General features: G+C 40.1%; 1 protein-coding gene across 1 annotated transcript in view; it reads left to right on the forward strand.

The window, feature by feature from the left end:
* Positions 1-17,958, forward strand: part of CDKAL1 (CDK5 regulatory subunit associated protein 1 like 1) — a 637,141-nt gene that overhangs the window by 102,308 nt on the left and 516,875 nt on the right. The window contains 2 exon segments of the mRNA XM_027603153.1: positions 5,031-5,083; positions 5,085-5,116. Coding sequence (XP_027458954.1) covers positions 5,031-5,083; positions 5,085-5,116 — 85 coding nt within the window.

The raw sequence follows: 17,958 nt of genomic DNA on the forward strand, positions 1-17,958 counted from the left end.
TGCTTCTCTTCCAGTGTCAGGAGAACCTGACATGAGTGCTCTGATTAAAGCAAGACCATAAGGTGTTAACTTTCTCTTTGCAGATATTTAATCTGATAGCCAAGTCATCCACCAATGGTAGTATGCTTGAACGTTTATTTAATTTTGGGTGATGGGGTCCTGGAAAGGCAGGTCTTGTGGCATTTCTTGATTGTTCTAGATGCTAGACATGCTAAACTAGCTTATTCCTGTTTCAGATGCCATTCACCCCTACCTTGTTAATGTTAATATTTGAGGTTGGGATGTACCTTAAAATTGATAAGAACGTGATGCAGTTTTCCACCCCGTCTTGAAGAGCTCTTACTAAGTCGATAGTGTTTCTGATAGGTGTTGGCATCTTAAAACCAAGAAAATGTGTTTGTAGGGGGACAGAACAATAAAGAGCCTGCCTTCTTTATTGGCAAATAGCCATATGCAGTTCCTCCTCTCTCCCCTTGCGTAGTGTTTGCTTTCTGTGTTACTTAGTAAAACAGGGCCTGTGAGTGATTGTGGGTTGGCACAGAGATGCAGATATCATTCTTGAACTTTTAGCATGTAACTTAATTGTTTATTCCTTTTTCAAATACTTTTTTCTCTGGATTTCTGTAACACCATGTTTTCTAATTTTTTTATCCTCTTTATGTACTGCTCTTTTTCAGTATCCTTTCCCTATCTCACCTTCTCTTCTAGATCTTTGAATGTCCCAGTGTCTGTCTGCTGCTGCTTTCTCGGTCCGATTTTTTTCCCCCTGTAATCCCTCGTTAGGTGAGCTCATCCATTTCCATATATTCAGATGTCTTCTGTAGGCTTTTGATCCTCCCATTTGTTTATCCGGCCTGAAAGAATCCCCTGAGCTTTGGTTTATTTTATACCAGTAGCCAATCAGTATTTCTAGTTGGGTGTTTGATAGGGATCTCAGACAAAGCGTGCGCCCCCCCCCCCAAAAGCCCTGTTGATTCTCTTGTCCCCAAATCTGTTTCTTTCCAAACCTTTCTCGTTTCAGTAAACAGCACCATAAACAAACCGAGGCTCAGGCCCAGACTCCTTCCGTGTGCTTCCTACTTACTCCTTCTTGCACCGTTCCTATCTAATCTATCGGGGAATTCTCTGGATTCTGCCTCCAAAATAGGCCCCCATTTGCCTTCTTGCTTTTGCCATCGCTCTGACCCCCTTGCAGCTCACCATGCTCTTTCCCATATTCCTCCTTAGACCAATGTGTCAGCTTCCAGCTGGTTTTCTTCTCTTTACTTTTTCCCCATCTCTAGTCTTCATGGCACTTCTAGAATGAGCTTTCGGAAGTAGAAATTAGCTGTTTGAAACCCAATGGTGACTTCCTGTAATTTTTACAATACAGTGTGAAGTTCTTAACTTGCCAAATACTCTGGTTGCTGCCTGCCTCTCCCACCTTTCTATCCCCACTTGCCCTGCGTCCAGTCTCTCTGGTCCTAGAACACGACAAGCTCGCTCTTACTTCATGGCCTTTGTACTTGCTGTTTTTCTCTTGAAATGCTCTTTCTTCTGGTCTTTGCATGGTCTTTTATTACTGGAGTCTCAACTCAGATTTGAACTACTAAGTGAGACCTATTTTGACCTAATTATTCTTTGTCCATTACTCTCTCGTATCATCTTAATAGCATTGACCAGTACCTGAAATTACCTTGTTTTCTGTGGTTTGTTTTTATCAGACTTCCTCCTGAAGACTTAAACTACCTTGAGGGCAGGAACTCTTTCCTCAGCCATATCCCCTGTGCCTGGAATAGAGAGCTTGGTGTATGGTAAATCCTCATTGTGTTATGGTGGTTTACTGCCTGATTTATGCTTATAAATAGTATGTTTTGACAATATTAAGTAAGATGTACCAACACAAAACTGAGTTTGGAAATAATTGGTAAGAAACTCTTGTGTTCATTGGAAGGGACATTTATCTTCTGAGGGGTAGTCAAAAAGTTGTGTGATTTTGTAGGCATTTTGGTATATTCATTGGATTCCTATTGATTGCAGTTAGATCACCAAGCATAGTATTCACTTTATTTTGAAAGTCTGTACATTCCAACATGGACAGCATTTCAGACAAAGTAGAATGATTTCCCTTATTTATTGCTGGAGTTCTCCTTGAGAGGGCTTTTGTTGTAGTATATATGGTAAGCACTGTCTTCACCCTGAGCAGTGGCTGGATTGAGTAGAAGAATGTGCCAGGACACAAAGCTGGCATCTGGCACAGATCGTTCTGTCTTTAGGTTTTGTGTTTTTTTTTTTTTAATTTTAATTTTTTAACTATTTTTATTTTAGAGAGGAGAGAGAGAGCACATACACGTGTGTGCAGGGAGAGGGGCAGAGGGGGAGAGAGCATCTCAAGCAGATTCTGTGCTGAGCATGGAGCCCGACGTGGGGCTCGGTATCACGACCCTAAGATCACGACCTGAGCCAAAACCAAGAGTTGGCCACTTAACTGACTGAGCTATCCAGGCACTCCTATCTGTCTGTCTGTCCATTTATCTATCTATCTATCCATCTATCTATCTATCCATCTATCTATCTATCCATCTGTGTATCTCTTTTGAGATTTTATTTATTTGTCAGAGAGAGACACAGCGAGAGAGGGAGCACAAGCAGGGGGAGTGGGAGAGGGAGAAGCAGGCTTCCCGCGGAGCAGGGAGCCCGATGTGGGGCTCGATCCCAGGACCCTGGGATCATGACCTGAGCTGAAGGCAGATGCTTAACAGCTGAGCCCCCCAGATGCCCCCCTATGTGTTTATTTTAAATAAATGCCAAGTCTTTATTTTTTTTTATCATTTTTTTTATCAGACATCCATGACTTTTTCTTATCTGTGCAATACATTGCTCATAGTTTAATTTTGTCTTTCAAAATTCAGCATTCACTCAGTACATGTTTAATGGATATCTACCAGGTACCAGGTGCCATATGTAGTAAGTGCTGGGCATACAACTGTGAGGAAGATAAAGTCTCATCCCTAAGTATTTGTTTACCTTGTTTAGTGTGCCAGGGTATTTGAACGTTTATTCTGTGCCCATCAGTGTTTTAGGCCCTGGACGTTCAGAGGGCATCAGATAAAAATGTTGTCTTCAGTATCTCTTAAATAGTAATAAAGACAGGTTGGAAAAAGGAATTATTTTAATACAGAAGGTAAAGTGCTAGAATGGTCTGTTCCCAGTCTGCCATGGAGGCAGCTTCAGACCTCAGGCTGCAGCTGAAGGGTAAGTGGGAGTGAGCCAGGTGGACAGGAAACAAAGGTACTCTAGCCGGCTAGCGTAGTGCAGGCCTTGGGGGTTCCAGGTGGTCTGGTGTGGCTGGAGGGACAGCTGAATGTAGGGAGAGATCAGTACTGAAGTGGGGGAGGGAGCCGGGTCTGGAAAGGCCTCGAATACCACTGGAAATCATCAGAAGATTGATACTGGAGGAACGTCTTCGGGTGGCATTGCGGAGAATGATTGGGAGGGAACTAAGGGAGGTGTGTAAGTAGCCATCATTTCTGAGTTTGAGCAGGGAAGTGACGTGACCAGATTTCTTAAGTGAACGATCACTCTGGCTTTTGGGAGGGCAAATAGCCCATGGGGTGTGGGCGGGGGATAGGGAGGGAACGACTGAGGCCCGTTAGGAGGGATAAATAGTAATAGGCACTGTCCCTTTAATCGATCCAAGAATTTTTTGTTCTTGTCTCTATAAAAATATTTCATCGTTTTTACCACCAAATGTTTGGGAAAAAATTTTTTTGCCAATTTGCCGGAAGCTTTGATGGGCTCACATCCGTTTGGCATAATGCTCTCACTTGAGGTTCCCTTCCCACGTGGAGAGTGTGCACACAGACGTGTGTGTCCTCCTGGTTCCTCATGTCACTGCACCTTAGCCTCTCTTACTGCGTTAGTGTATGTGCAGGGTGCTGCAGTTTTCAGTTTTGGTTTTCCTTCATTGTGGTAGTCCTGGTTTAATGAGTGTGTCCCGTTGGGTGGCAAGGTAGTTGGAATAGCAGTAAACACTTCAGTCATTTACAAATTCCTTTTGTAAACTGGATGCGTTTGGGTTACTGGTTGCATTCCCAGTGAGTTTATCACAGTATGGTCGTCCCTCTCCCTTATCTGCGGTGTCAGTTACCCGCCGTCCGCCAGAGCCCAGAAGCAGATGGCCCTCCCTGGGACGTAATTTTCAAGGTCAAGTAGTAGCCTACTGCTGCTGCGTCCCAGGGCCTGTGTGTTTCCTCACCTCATCTCCTCACGTAGGCATTTTATCGTCTCACCTCATCCCAAGAAGAGCGGTGAGCGTAGTACAGAGAGAGACCTGTTCACATAAGTTTTTTTTACAGTATGTGGTTATAATTGTTCTATTTTATTATTAGTTATTGTTATCTTCTTACTGTGCCTAATTTATAAATGAAACTTTGTCACAGATATTGTATGTGTAGGAAAAACTATAGCATCTATCGGGTTCAGGATTATCTGGTTTCAGGCATCCACTGGGGGTCTTGGAATGTGTCCCTGCAGATGGGGGGGGGAACACATACGTAACAATATTTGATCAAATTGGTGAGAGGAATGAAAGGCTCACTTTGAGGTAAATCATTAACTTTTTCAGGGAAGACAAATTATATTTTTAATAACTTCTAAGCTATAGAATATTCAGTATCTCATAATATTTATGCTGAAACATGTTGACACAGTCCAAAAGGGGGCAACGAATTTGCATATTCAGAAGGAAGATTAGGCCAGTTCCACTTTACTTTTTGGAAGTTTTAAAATATTCTCAAGTATTGAAAATAAAGGAAGAAAATACTTATTTTCTTTATATTTTAAATGAAAAGATACAGTGCAGGTTATAAATATTTATATTTATTGCTCACGCATATTTCCATATGCTATTTAGCAGTTACCGCTTGTCATGCAGTTATGGGTTTACTTCACTGCCCACTGCCTCTGTCTATGTCAGCGTGAGCTCGTGGGTACTTTGGAATGATTGAATGTGAGACTGAAGTTTCTTTTTACATTTGTTTTTTTAATAGAAAATGCATCAGACGCTGATTTATGGCTCCTGAATAGTTGTACCGTAAAAAACCCCAGCTGAAGACCACTTTAGAAACTCAATTAAGTAAGTGGAAGTTGCTTTTTTCTTTTTCTTTCTTTCTTTTTTCTTTCTTTCTTTCTTTCTTTCTTTTCTTTCTTTCTTCTTCTTTCTTTTCTTTCTTTTCTTTTTTTCTTTTCTTTTTTTTTTCTCTTCTTTTTTCTTTTCTTCTTTCTTTTTTCTTTTTTTTCTTTTTCTTTCTTTCTTCTTTCTTTCTTTTTCTTTCTTTCTTTCTTTCTTTTCTTTTCTTTTCTTTTCTTTTCTTTTTTCTTTTCTTCTTTTCTTTTTTTCTTTTCTTTTCCTTTTCTTTTCTTTCTAAGTGAACTTAAGATTTATAAGTGAACTTAAGAAGTTGAGGAAATCCACTTTTAAAAAATTCCCTAATAATATAAATATTTAGTATGTATCAAAAAGAGTAGGAGTTGGACTTATAAGATTATACTGTTTTGACTTTATCTGATAAAGAATGAAACTTTACTGTGGACTTTTTGGATAGGTGATTTGACTCTCTGTGAAGTTAGCTAATTAAAGGTGATGTGAGTATGTGTTGTATCAACCACGTCCTCTTTTCAGGGAACCCAGTCCACACTTTTTGGACTGATTTGAAACAGTCCTTACCTCTTTTCTCTCTTCCTGTCGGTTAGCAGTGTGCTTGATGCTAATAATGTCCGCCCTTCAAGGGAATCACAGTTCATGTGGGAGAAATGCATATGAGTCCTTGCTTCTTACTATGTTTCCTCAGGTTCGAGTGAAAGAAGTGTCCTTTTTCACGTGTGCCCTAAACCTTCTCCCACTCACCTTCTCAGAAACCTCGCTTCATAAATTATGTCATTTTCCTGTGTTCCCAACCTCTCTTGACCCCACGGATGCCTTCTGCTGGCACCTGAAACCTTTTCCAGGGCCCCCATTTAGCTGTTGCCCTGTTTTCCTTCTCGCCTTTCCAGCCGGACTCCTCCTCGTTTCGTGCTCAAGCTCAGCGCCCATGGCTTTTATCATGAAATACGTCAAACCAGATCTATCAAAAGTTTATGAAACTTGTACAGTTTCCATAATAATAATAAACTTAATGCTTCTGTATCTACCACTCAGCCTAAGAAACATAACATTGCCAAGACTTTAGAAACCACCATGCGTCCCTGTTTGAATCATATCCCCACGAAGTCATCTTTACCTTGATTTTCGTGCGTCGTTCCCTAACTTTTATTAGTAAGTTTATCATTTATGAAGAGTATCTCTAAACAACGTGTGGTTTAGTTTTGCCCTGTTTTGGACTTTGTTTATTGAACTTCATGCTCTGTGTGTTCTGAGGTTTGCTTCTTTTCCTCCTTAGGATTTTAGATTTATCCTTTGATGGACGTGAAATAAATGGCCATTCTTACATTTCACTGAATGAATTTGTCACCGTTTACTCATCTTACTACTGATAAGAGTTTTCCCAGCGTTTTGCTTTTATGAACACTGCTGCTGTGAATATTTTGAACGTGTTTTCTTGGTGTGCATGCGCAAGAGTTATTTTAGGATATGTACCTAGGAGTTGAATTATTGGATCACAGGTGTGTGTGTGTTCAGACTTTAGTAATGTCAGCCTCTTTTTCCTGAATGGGGCGTACCAGTGTTCACTCTGAGCAGTAAGGGATGTGTGTAGTTGTTCTGCATTCTTGCCAATTCTTCATATAGTCAGATTTCTAAATTTTTGCCAATCTTGTGGTACAGATGACATCTCACTGTGGTTTTAATTTGCATTTCCATGATTCCTAATGATGTTGAGCATCTTTTTGTATGTTTATTGGCCATTTGGATTTATCATTTTTGTGAAACAGCTTTTTAAATATTTTTTCCTGTTGAGTTGTCTTTTTATTATTTGTGGGATTCTATTATATGTATTCTGTCTACTAATCTTTCCATGTTATACAGGTTGCAAACATCAGTTGCGGCTTATCTTTTCACTTTCTTTAATGGTATCTTATGATGAAGAGAAATTCTGGGTTAAAAATTTATCTTTTTCTTTTGGGTCTGTGCTCTTATTATTTAAGATGTGTTTCTTTATCTTGAAGTTAAGATACTCTCCAGTATTGTCTTCTAAATGTCTCATGGTTTTTACTTCTTACATTTAAGTTTATAATCCATCTGGAGTTAGTTTTTGTGATGTGGTACCCGGAAGGAGGTCCACTTTTATTTTATTTCCATGTAATCACTGAATTTTTTCAGTATCATTTCTTGTTTCTTAAAAATCCATTCTTTTTCCTTTTGTCTGTATATTACCCACTCTGTCATGCTGAGTGTCCCTGGATGTTTGGGTCTGTCCCTGGGCTCTTTCTGTGGTTCCATTGACCTCTTTCTTTGTTCTGGCACGATTTTACACAGTCAGTGATTAATACAGATTCATATTAAGTCAAAATATTTGTTAATATCAAGAGTGTCTTGGCTTTTCTTGGTCCTTTGTCCTTCCATATAAATTTAATATCAGGTTCCGAGTTCAACAAGGAGAATACCGTTGTGATTCTGGTTGTGATTAGAGCAAATATCTTGATGACTTTGAGGGGAGAATTGGCATCTTTCTACATTTTGTGTCTTCCAGTTCATGAATAAGGTATTTAGGTCTTCTTTGACCCTCCAGGAATGTGTAATTTCTTTGTACAGCATCTGTACATGTTTCAGATCTTTTTTCCTAATGATGCAGGCACAGCTGCATTATTCCAGTACCATTTATTATTATTGTTATTTTTAAATCTGTCCTTTCTTTTACCTGTGCAGTATTTTTTTTTTTTTTATTGTTATACTACCATTCAAGGTCATTTCAAAGAAATACTCCTTTTCTAGCTGTGTTTGCCCCCTTGGTCTCTCAGGATTAATTCCCGCAGCAGGTGCGAAGGATGGTTGGGCGCACGGAAGAATATAGCTCAGGTCCCATGGCAGGCAAGAGCTGTAGTAGTTGAGGAATTGTCGGCCTCGTTTCACGTGGAGGCGCTTGGATTTGGAAGGAAGGAGTCGACTTAAGGAGGAAGAATTCTTTATAGTTTTGACATTGTCAAGTATGACTCTGAGACCCCTGGCTTGAATGCAGCGGGGAATGCCCGACAGGGAACTCACTTGGAGGGAAGACGTGTTTTGGTTTTGAACAGGCCGTTTGTTATTTGAAGTCCCAGCTAAATACTCTGATAAAATGATGATTCTATTTGATCCTTATCGAGCCCCTTCTGTGTGCTGGGCGCTGTCCGAAATGCTTTACTTCAGTTGGGTATATCACCCAGCTTAATTCTGGCAGTCTGTCACTGAGTTGTAGGTTACGGTTTTATTCTGCTTATACAGATGAAGCGTCTGTTTTCCAGAGGAAGTTCTCTAAGGCTGTTCAGTTCATAAATGGTGGAGTGGGGTCTTTAACCTAGGCAGTCCGACCAGAGTCACTGAGTTTAATGAACCCTGTTATTCCCGTGCTTCCCAGGTGAAGCCGTCAGGTAAGCAGTTATCAGAGCCCAGGACCTAAGAGATAGGGAGGTGATATTTTTTTGCACAGAAGTGATAGTTGAATGTGATGGCACCCTCAAGTCGGAAACCACAGAAGGAACAGAGAAGAGATCTTGCTGGCACCGTGGTGGGAAGCAGGGGAGGTGGACGTGATGTGGGGTGGGCACGGCGGACTTGGGTCGTGGTCAGGAGGGGGAGGAGGAGTTGTTACAGCGAGCCGAAAATGATGATTACCAGATGCTGCTCATTTCCAAAGAATGCTTTTCATTTTATGAGAAATCTCTCATGTCCCCAGGTTATCTACTCTTTCCCTCGGGGAAAGGTAAATAAGATGTAAAGATACTTTCGTGCTGGTGATACCCCCTGAGCACAGAATCCAGAGAATTTAGTTTCTGTGACTCTCAATTTTGTAATGTAGCTGATGGTTGTGCTGCTAGACTGTTTCTAAAAGTTTATTTAAAACCACAAATGTAACTTGTGTCCGTGGGTTTTGTTATCTGCATGAACCGTGTAGTGAGTGTGGTTCTCAGTAGTGATGTGGTGTTTGAATGATTAAATGAAGTCATCCCATAAGAAAACTGTCATTTGAACACTGCAGAGCTGGTGCTCGCAAGCATAGGTTCCCTTAATGCACTCTTCTGCGTGATTGAAAGAAAGTGTAAGAACAGTACACAGGTGATTAAATGTTTTTTTTTTTTTAATGGTTTTCAAGGCTTTTGATAATCACAACTAGTTCTTGTTAATAGGACACCTGTGCTGGCATTTGATTTGCTTCCAGAGTAAATGTAATCCGGTGAAAGACACAATAACGGTTAACACTGAGGTGACGTGTATACCTTCAGGGACATTCAGTGATAGATTGCCTTCCCTTGCCAAGCATCTCGTTTCATTCCGATGCCTTCTTCCTTGTCCTCACCACCCCCTAGCAAAGAAAAAAATGAAGATGGATACTTCGCAAACTCTAGTGTGCCTTACGTCATGCTCCATCCTTTCCCTTCAGCCTCCTCTCTCGCGTGTTTCTTTTTAAAGATAGTGAGACGACATTGAAATTCAAGGAGCGGCTGCTGGACTGTTTCCCTTCTCCTTGTTCTGCTTCAGTTAATCCCTCACGTTCAAATTCAGTGATTCACAAAGATGAGTCTAGATCTCGCCCAAATAATGATGGCTTCACTTTGCCGCTCATTCCTGAGTGTTGTCATTTCTGATCTTCTGCTTTTGTGTCTCTTCCGGTGTATTTCTGGTATTTAATAATTGTTTGTCTTTAATTACTTATCACCTCATTTTTCTCTGTCTTGAGCCACCAGGCAGTCAACCATCTCATTTTAACAGGAATGAAGAAAGACAACTCTAAGGGATTGGCTTTCTTTTATGTGATTAAGATCATTGATATTAAGATTCGTGAATCGTTGATCTCATTGATTAAGATCCATGAATTGTATAATCCTGACAAGATAGCCATACACTGTTCCCCACCCCCCACTCCCCCACCCCCAGTGGTGGCGGCCAAACTTTACAATATATACAATATTGTGGGGAGTGTTATTTAATGTTGGTCAGAGAGAATATTGGCTTAAAGTTATTTGGAAGCCTTCATTTTATAAACTAGTGCTGATAACACAATGTTCGGCTTTAAATAATTCCCTAATCTAGGCAAAGTAATGTACCAATAGGAAAATGGCTGTCTGTATTAATCTGTAGGCTCTACTGCTCTCTTCTAGTTGATCTGATTATGAGGGTTTTTACAGTGTTTGTGCTACTAGTAATTTAGTATTCAGATTGATAAAAGAGTAGGAGTTTTAGTAGCAAAAATGGAGTTGAGTGATTTTTTTGGGGGGGGAGGGGCTGCCTTTTGCACTTTGAAATCTTAAATGCTGTTGCCTTCACTAATTTTGAAAAAAGTCGCTAATGAGCCCCATATTTTGTGATGGCAGCCTGTTGGATGTATACTCTTTCTTCTTGAGCCTTTGCTAGTTGCCCTGTCCTTGTTTTATTCATTGCACCAATTTGATTTAAACAATATGGCCTTTAACTTGAGGGGCTCTTGAATAAATGAAAAAGATCAAAAGTTTCAAAAAAATAAAATTTGCTCTTAATGAGAGTATCAAATAAGAAAACTCCTTTGGTTAATGCTTTATAGAAATGTGGGATCTTTTCTCTGCCACCTAAAGGAGGTCATTCAGAGGCTGGTGAAAATAAACACATCTTGTGTGTTCTATATAAATGACAGAAAGAATAGCCAGCTTGCTTTGATCATGGACTGTCAACCTCTGTTTGACCTTGTGCGTTACTCTAACCCAGACGGGCAGTGTGGTTTAGCCATACTGATAGTGGGTAGACGACGATCACTAGTTCTTTGAACCACCTCTGCTGTAGAAACAAATGGTAATGTTGAAGGGATGGTTTAGACGTCTGAGTGAAATTACTTGAAAGAACAATTAGAATATAAGGAGGAGTGAACAAAGAGGAAAAGTTTGTGTTGAGACAGTATTTGCTTTGTATAACATCTTTTGTCTATGGGATAACTCCTTATATAATGTTCTGTTGACAGAGCATAGAAGTTGTTGGACGGTCATTCTTATTATGAAATTGTTTTTTTGCTTTATGGAGATTTAACTTGGAGTTCTTCATTGTGATAGTATTGTTTCAACTTGATTTTGTGAAATGTTTTCAAAAAAGCTAACTTATGAAGAACAGAGAAGTGCTTGGCCTTTCAGTTAGTAATTATCCAGTTTATAAGGAAATAAAAAACTTGACCGATTCTGTTGTTAACCTAGATTCACTAGCAATAGGTTATCTTTTTCTTTTTCTAATAAAAGTAATTGGCACGGAAAGAGAAAAGTAACAGTAGGCTTTAGTTTTGACCTTTTGTAAAACACAGGTCAGATAACACAAGTTGTTCTGTTAAACTTAGTTTTTAATACTGTACATTGTAGATTTTTGTTTTTAACTTGATGTTTTAATTTTGGTTTTTCTAGTTGTATGAGATGGCTTTGGTTCATTGTCCATTTTAGGTCCTTGCTTAAACTGTTCGTGGCAGCCCCAAGTCCCTGTATGATGTTATCACTCACAGCCTGGTGGCTTCAGTTTTCCCTGCTCACCAGGAAGTTTCCCTCCGTACGCAATGTTAGTTCAGAGTTTTGGACTGTTCGACGGCGTATGTGTCACAGACCAGGTGTGGCTCTCTGAACAGTGCTGTGCTGAGCATGAGTTTACATTTCCTCCTACCATTTTTTCTTCCCATCTCCTTCACTTGTTTAGATACTGTCTGTGTGCTGATTACTTGAACATTTCTGTTTCTGACCTTCTCTCCTTGTCCAAGATCCAGACCTGTGCATCCCACTGCTTCCTGGCCTTCTCTGTTCGGATGACTCAGGGCCACGTCGTGCAGAACCCCCGTGCACCAGCCCTCACCTCTTCCCCAGCTGCTGTGTCCCCTCCTGTTGTCTGTCCTGTTTGCTTGCACTGTCCTTTCCCAGATAGTCTGTGAGCTTTCTTTGACTCCTTTACTTCTAAAATACCTTTTCCTGGGACGCCGGGCTGGCTCAGTTGGTTAAGAGTCTGCCTTTGGCTCAGGTCACGGTCCCAGGGTCCTGGGATCGAATCCTGCATCAGGCTCCTTGCTCAGCGGGGAGCCTGCTTCTCTCTCTGCCTGCCGTTCCCTCTGCTTGTATTCTCTCTGGCAGATAAATAAATAAAATCTTTAAAAAATAAAAAAAATCTTTTCCTTCCTCCTTTTGAGCCCCTCCTTTTTTCTTTCCCTCGATGTTATTAGTGTTGTGGTCCTTACTTGGTAATAAATGTTCCTCTTGGAGCTTGCAGTGAACCACTGTGTTCTAATGTTTCCTCAGATTGCCACGAACTAGACACACATCTTCTGACTGTAATCCTTTCTCTCCGTTCCTGTTGTTACTGCTGTGGTTACGGGTCCTCACGTTATCTCTTGCTCTTCATTTCACAGCAGAACTTCGGCTTGTTCTCAGCTGCTTTTCTGGCCTAGTTTGTGCTCTGCCCTCCTTCACACCCAGTGCTGGGTCCTTCCCAGCCACGGGAGGAAGATAAACTTTCTTAGTGTAACAAGGTCTTTGTACAAAATCTCTCTCTTTTTTTTTTTTAAGATTTATTTGTTTTATTTTCTCGCCTCCCTCTCTAACTTGTTTTCCTGCCATTCCTTCATAGAATTCTCTTTCTCCCTGACATGATATAATTTTGTGTTTGCATATATTCTTCCTTTTCCCTGGAATAGGCTCCCCTCTCTCCCAAATGCATGCATGTGTGCACGTGCATGCACTTGCACCCCCCCCCCCACACACACACCCATGTAGTCCTGCCTGGCAACCTGTTCATCTTTTGGAACTCGTAACAAAAGTAATATCATCTGTAAGGTCATCTCCCTTCTAATTCCCACCCTTTACCCCCAAGGTCCACAGAGTTAATCACCCTCTATTCTCTGCTACTTCTTGATCCCATACAAACATCTATTGTTGAATATTACATTTTATTGTTTGTTTACATATTTGGCATTCTACTAGATTGTGAGTCTTGAGGTCAGCTTACTGACCTCAGGACATTTCTTTTTTATGGAGTTTTTGACCCTCTGACTCTGACTACTGTGTAATGATCTTCCTTTTCTTGGGAAACAGAAACCATTAATAGACTGCTTGTCAACTCTTCTAAGAATGGTCCCCCAAGGCCCTTGTGAATCCCTTGTGGGAGACAGCCTTTATATTTGTAAAGAGGAGAGACAAAATTCTAATTTTCAGATTATCATATTAAAGGACCCTGTTTTTAAGAAATCATGCTCTTTTCTTTTTATGTTTTACTTATAAACTAGAAGAAACCTGCCCTTTGTCCTAAGTGAGGTAAGAAACTTGTGTTTATCATTGTTACTCTGCATTTTCCTTCTAGAGGGAAGTAGTAAAGGGGGTAAGAAATCTTTTTTTTTTTTTCCTTCAAATTTTTATTTAAAGTCCAGTTAGTTAACATTTTATGTAGTATTAGTTTCAGGAGTAGAATTTAGTGATTCATCACTTACGTACGACACCTAGTGCTCATCGCAAGTGCCTTAATCTCCATCACGCTTTTAACCCATCCCCCTGCCCACCTCCCCTCCAGCAATCCTCAGTTTGTTCTCTGTAGTTAAGAGTCTGTTTTATGGTTTGCCTTTCTCTCCGCCCCCTCTCAAATTCCATAATGAGTGAAATCATATGGTATTTGTCTTTCTCTGACTTATTTTGCTTAGTGTAATGCACTCTAGCTCCATCCATATCATTGCAAATGGCAAGATTTCATTCATTTTGATGGCTGAGTAATATTCCATTGTATGTATATGTACACACACACACACATACACACCCCACGTCTTCTTTATCCATTCACCAGTTGCTGGACATCTGGGCTCTCTCCATAATTTGGCTACTGTTGATAAGGCTGCTATGAACATCAGGATGCATGTGTCCCTTTGAATTAGTAGTTTTGTATCCTTTGGGTAAATACCTAGTTGTGCAGTTGCTGGATCGTAGGGTAGGAATTCTTGTCCCTTCTTGGAGTGGCCACTTGGTCAAGCTGACAGACGTCGAGCTGTGAACGGCAAGACCTTATTCTCCCTGACAAACTAACTAAGCTGGGCCAGCTTCAGGACCTTGACCCTTGGCTCAATTGAAGCATCTCATCCTGAGTCAGAGGAGAGGAAAGAAAGGTGTAGATAAAAACCTGGTAGGATTTGGTTGAGTTTGACACACAATTTTAATTACTCAACACGTTTGTACAGTTAGGTTGAACTGATTCTTCCTTTTTGGGGAAGAGAGTTTAGCATCATTCTGTCTGTGCATCAGCATGTCATTGTGAATGTATTATTCTATGCTAGGTATATAAAATATATAATATAGCTATGTTAATATCATAGCATTTATTTTACATTTGAGTATCAAATTGCTCAGTTTCACCAAATGAGCAAAAAACATCAGCTAAACCATCAAATTAAAAAAAAAAATCAACATGGCTGTTGCAGGGGAGGAAGCAGAACATTGGTAAGGTTAACTTGAGAAAGGGTGTTGTGAAGGAGTCAAACAGTAAGATCTCTGCAGACAGTGATACTGTTGAAGACCACATTTCTCTGCAGAAGTTGCTTAGACCTTAGGTCTTCTCATCATACCATGTGTGAAATAGTATTATTCAAGTCTCAAGTCATAGTTGTGTTTAGTCTGTTTTCTCCTGTTGCAGGGACTTTGTATTGTTTTTTTCCCCATCAGCTTGTCTGAGGTTAATAAAGGTGTTGGAGGAACATGTTTTCTGGAAACATAAAAGAAAGCTCTCTGTTGAAGGGTGAGAGTCCTATAGTTTAGAGCAGATTTTGACTCCTTCCTTGTTACAGGCTTTAGGTTGCTTGTTCCTAACTGAGGAAAAACAGAGATGAGGGGGTACAGAGAGATTATTATGTCGTGTACCCCAGTAGAAACTTGACTGGAAATAAAGGAGAAGGGTATTTTGGGGTTGAACTTCTGGTTGACTTAAATAAAACCGGATGAGGGAATGGTTAAATTCACAGTTGAAGGATTAGTAACTTATTTTGCAAATCAGGAACAGAAAAAGCAGTTCAGATGTAGTAAGTCATTTTAAAATGCAAAACTGAGTTTTGCAGTTATCTAAAATCTTTTTGGTGAATAGTATTTTGCATATCTCATGATGACTGTGTTACATCAACAGTTGCTTTGTTTTTGCCGTTTTAAGCAAGAGAGTAAGTGAAAGAGGTCAGTGTATTGTGTCCTGGCAACAGCTGGCTGATAGCGTTGAATACTTACGTAATTAAATGTACGTGTTGGCCGTTGTCCTAACAACTCTGTAGGTGGAGGCCCCAGAAAGCATGCAGAAACCTGCTTTAGCAGGATTAAAGAAGAAATCAACATGATCGGAGTCTGTGTTCTCAGCCAAGAGTGATTTCCTATTGTTTTGGTTTCAAAGACATTCTACTTATTCTTGGTGTGTGTGTGTTTATACAACAGAGAAAAAGACTCTTGTGGTTTTTTTTTCCCTCTCCCCTTATTGTATGCTCTAAGTGTAAGAAACATACTCTTTCTTAATTTTTAGTCACTCAGTGGTATTGTTTAATAACTGATAATAAATGAAATAAAAAACCATCCGACCTTTAAACCTATAGAACATGATACCAAGATATTACATGTTAACTGTTTCTGTTCCTTGCTGACAGGTGCACTGGGCCAATTTAAAGGGTTACTTCGGTTTTAGACCACATTAGGGCAATGTTGTCTGTGGTCATGGAAAATTGGGTAGTGTGGCTGAGAAGAACAAACAACAATCCACAGGTAAAATGTGACTGCGCTTTTGGCTAATAGCCTTATCTGTGGAGGCAAATCCTATTCAAAGTACCCTATGTTTATTTCTGTTACTGTTTTTATAGCTCAAGGGCTGAGGCCAGTCCTTAAGGCACCTTTGAATACAGGCTTTGGTGACCGGATAGCACCTTTGTGGGTATTAGAAAAAGTTGCCAGTCCTTGTAGACACAGTCCCGCATGGCTGTGTATGGCTGCCCCATATAAATAACCCTGTATTTCACCACCTCTTCGTGTGTCTGTACCCCATTTCAAAGTGGCTGCCCCTCAGGAACTAGCACCTGGTAACAGCAGTTGACCATGATGGTTGAACAAATGAATGAACCAAGTCATATGTTTGCTTTCTCTATTAGTTTATCCTTCTGAGCTCCACCACCCCCTGCCTCTGCCAGAACAAGTGTCTTCCTCTGTAGCTTTTCATAGAACTTCTTCTGTATCCCGGTTTTCTGTTAGATTGCATCATTTAGAAATTAAGTTAGGCTGCATGTCCTAGAAAACTCAAAAAGTAGAGGCTTAAATAAGATGGGGCGTTTATTTTTCTCGTATGACGCGAAGTCCATAGTTAGGAAGTTGCCAGCTTTGGTTTACCAATTCGAGGATGTGCTTGCTAGGTCTTTGCAGTTTTATTGATCTTTATGTTACAGTGTAAAGTGAATGTTACTCTCCAGCCATTATATGTATTTTCTAAAAAGGAGGAAGTACCCAATGGGACTGTGCCCCTTGACTTTGTCTCTCCTTTAAAGGAGCTTTACAGGAAGTCCCACTCAAAACTGTGTGCGTATGTCCCAGTGACTGGAAACATAACATATGACTACTCTCTGAGGGCAGCTAGGAAATATGTCTTTGTTTTGGACCGGTCACATTGTTGCTTCTAACAGAATAGGGGTTCTATTGGTAAGAGAGAACTTTTTCTGGGGGCTAACTTGATGTCTTTGCTATAGATTGTAATCTTTGGAGCAAAATGATGATGATGATGATGATGATGATGATGATGATGATGATGATAAGGAGTAATTGGGATTTTCAATTACTTTCTGCTCCTAAGGCCTGCAGTTAGCATATTTGAAATGGAATCTTTAAGGAAAGTATCTCGTTTTTCCTGAGATTCAGTTTTGTGATACAATAATTATAAACCTGGTTTAGAAACTAGAAATTTTAAAAGAATTTAGATCGAGAACAAAAGTAGAGTTTAAAATGGAGTATCATCGAATTCAATGACCAATTGGAAGAAAGGTTGAGACTTAAATTTGTTCTATAATTAAATGTTAGAAAACACTATTTTACATAATTCTAAAAAGTGTGTTTCAGCTGAGAACAATGCTGTTTTTCACTAAAATGGAAATTTAGTGTTGTACATCTAATGTGAAAGAAATGGAGAATTAGAAATAACCATCGAAAATCTAAACAATGGACGGTGCCTGGGGGGCTCAGTCGGTGAAGCATCTGCCTTCGGCTCAGGTCATGATCCTGGGGTCCTGGGATGGAGCCCCGCATCGGGCTTCCTGGACAGTGGGGAGCCTGCTTCTCCCTCTGCCTCTCCCCCCTGCTCGTGATCTCTCTCTCTCCGATAAATAAATAAAATCTTAAAAAAAAAAATATCTAACCAATGGGAAGAGTCCTATAAAACTTGCTGTAGATTTTCTGTGGGTTTGTGCCATTGGATATTTTTACAGGAAAGTTAAGGATATCAAATTCTCATTCTGGAATGCACCCTGAGCATTCAGCAACAGTGTCTTTTGTGTTCTTGCAGAGATATACTGTTGAACCATTGTAAGGAGTACCCAGACAAATTTATGTTCTAATGACCCATTCTTTAGTATTTTTCTTCTTTTTTTGAATGTCTGTGTGTGTGCACGCTTGTCTGCTTTTCTCAGTGTAGATGCATCGAGAAAGAAAGTGACAGAGTCACATGACAGAAACTGTTCTGGGAAAAGTACAAATTAATGTGTATGTCAAGGATCTCTTTTACAGTATGTTTTAGAATCAACAGTTCATCGTTTGTGCCAGGCAGTGACGTGTTTTCTAGCTCATAAATTTCTTTTCTGTTACAAGAGGTCA

This window comes from Zalophus californianus, chromosome 7 (genome assembly GCF_009762305.2).
Source record: "Zalophus californianus isolate mZalCal1 chromosome 7, mZalCal1.pri.v2, whole genome shotgun sequence".
Classification (NCBI taxonomy): Eukaryota; Metazoa; Chordata; class Mammalia; order Carnivora; family Otariidae; genus Zalophus; species Zalophus californianus.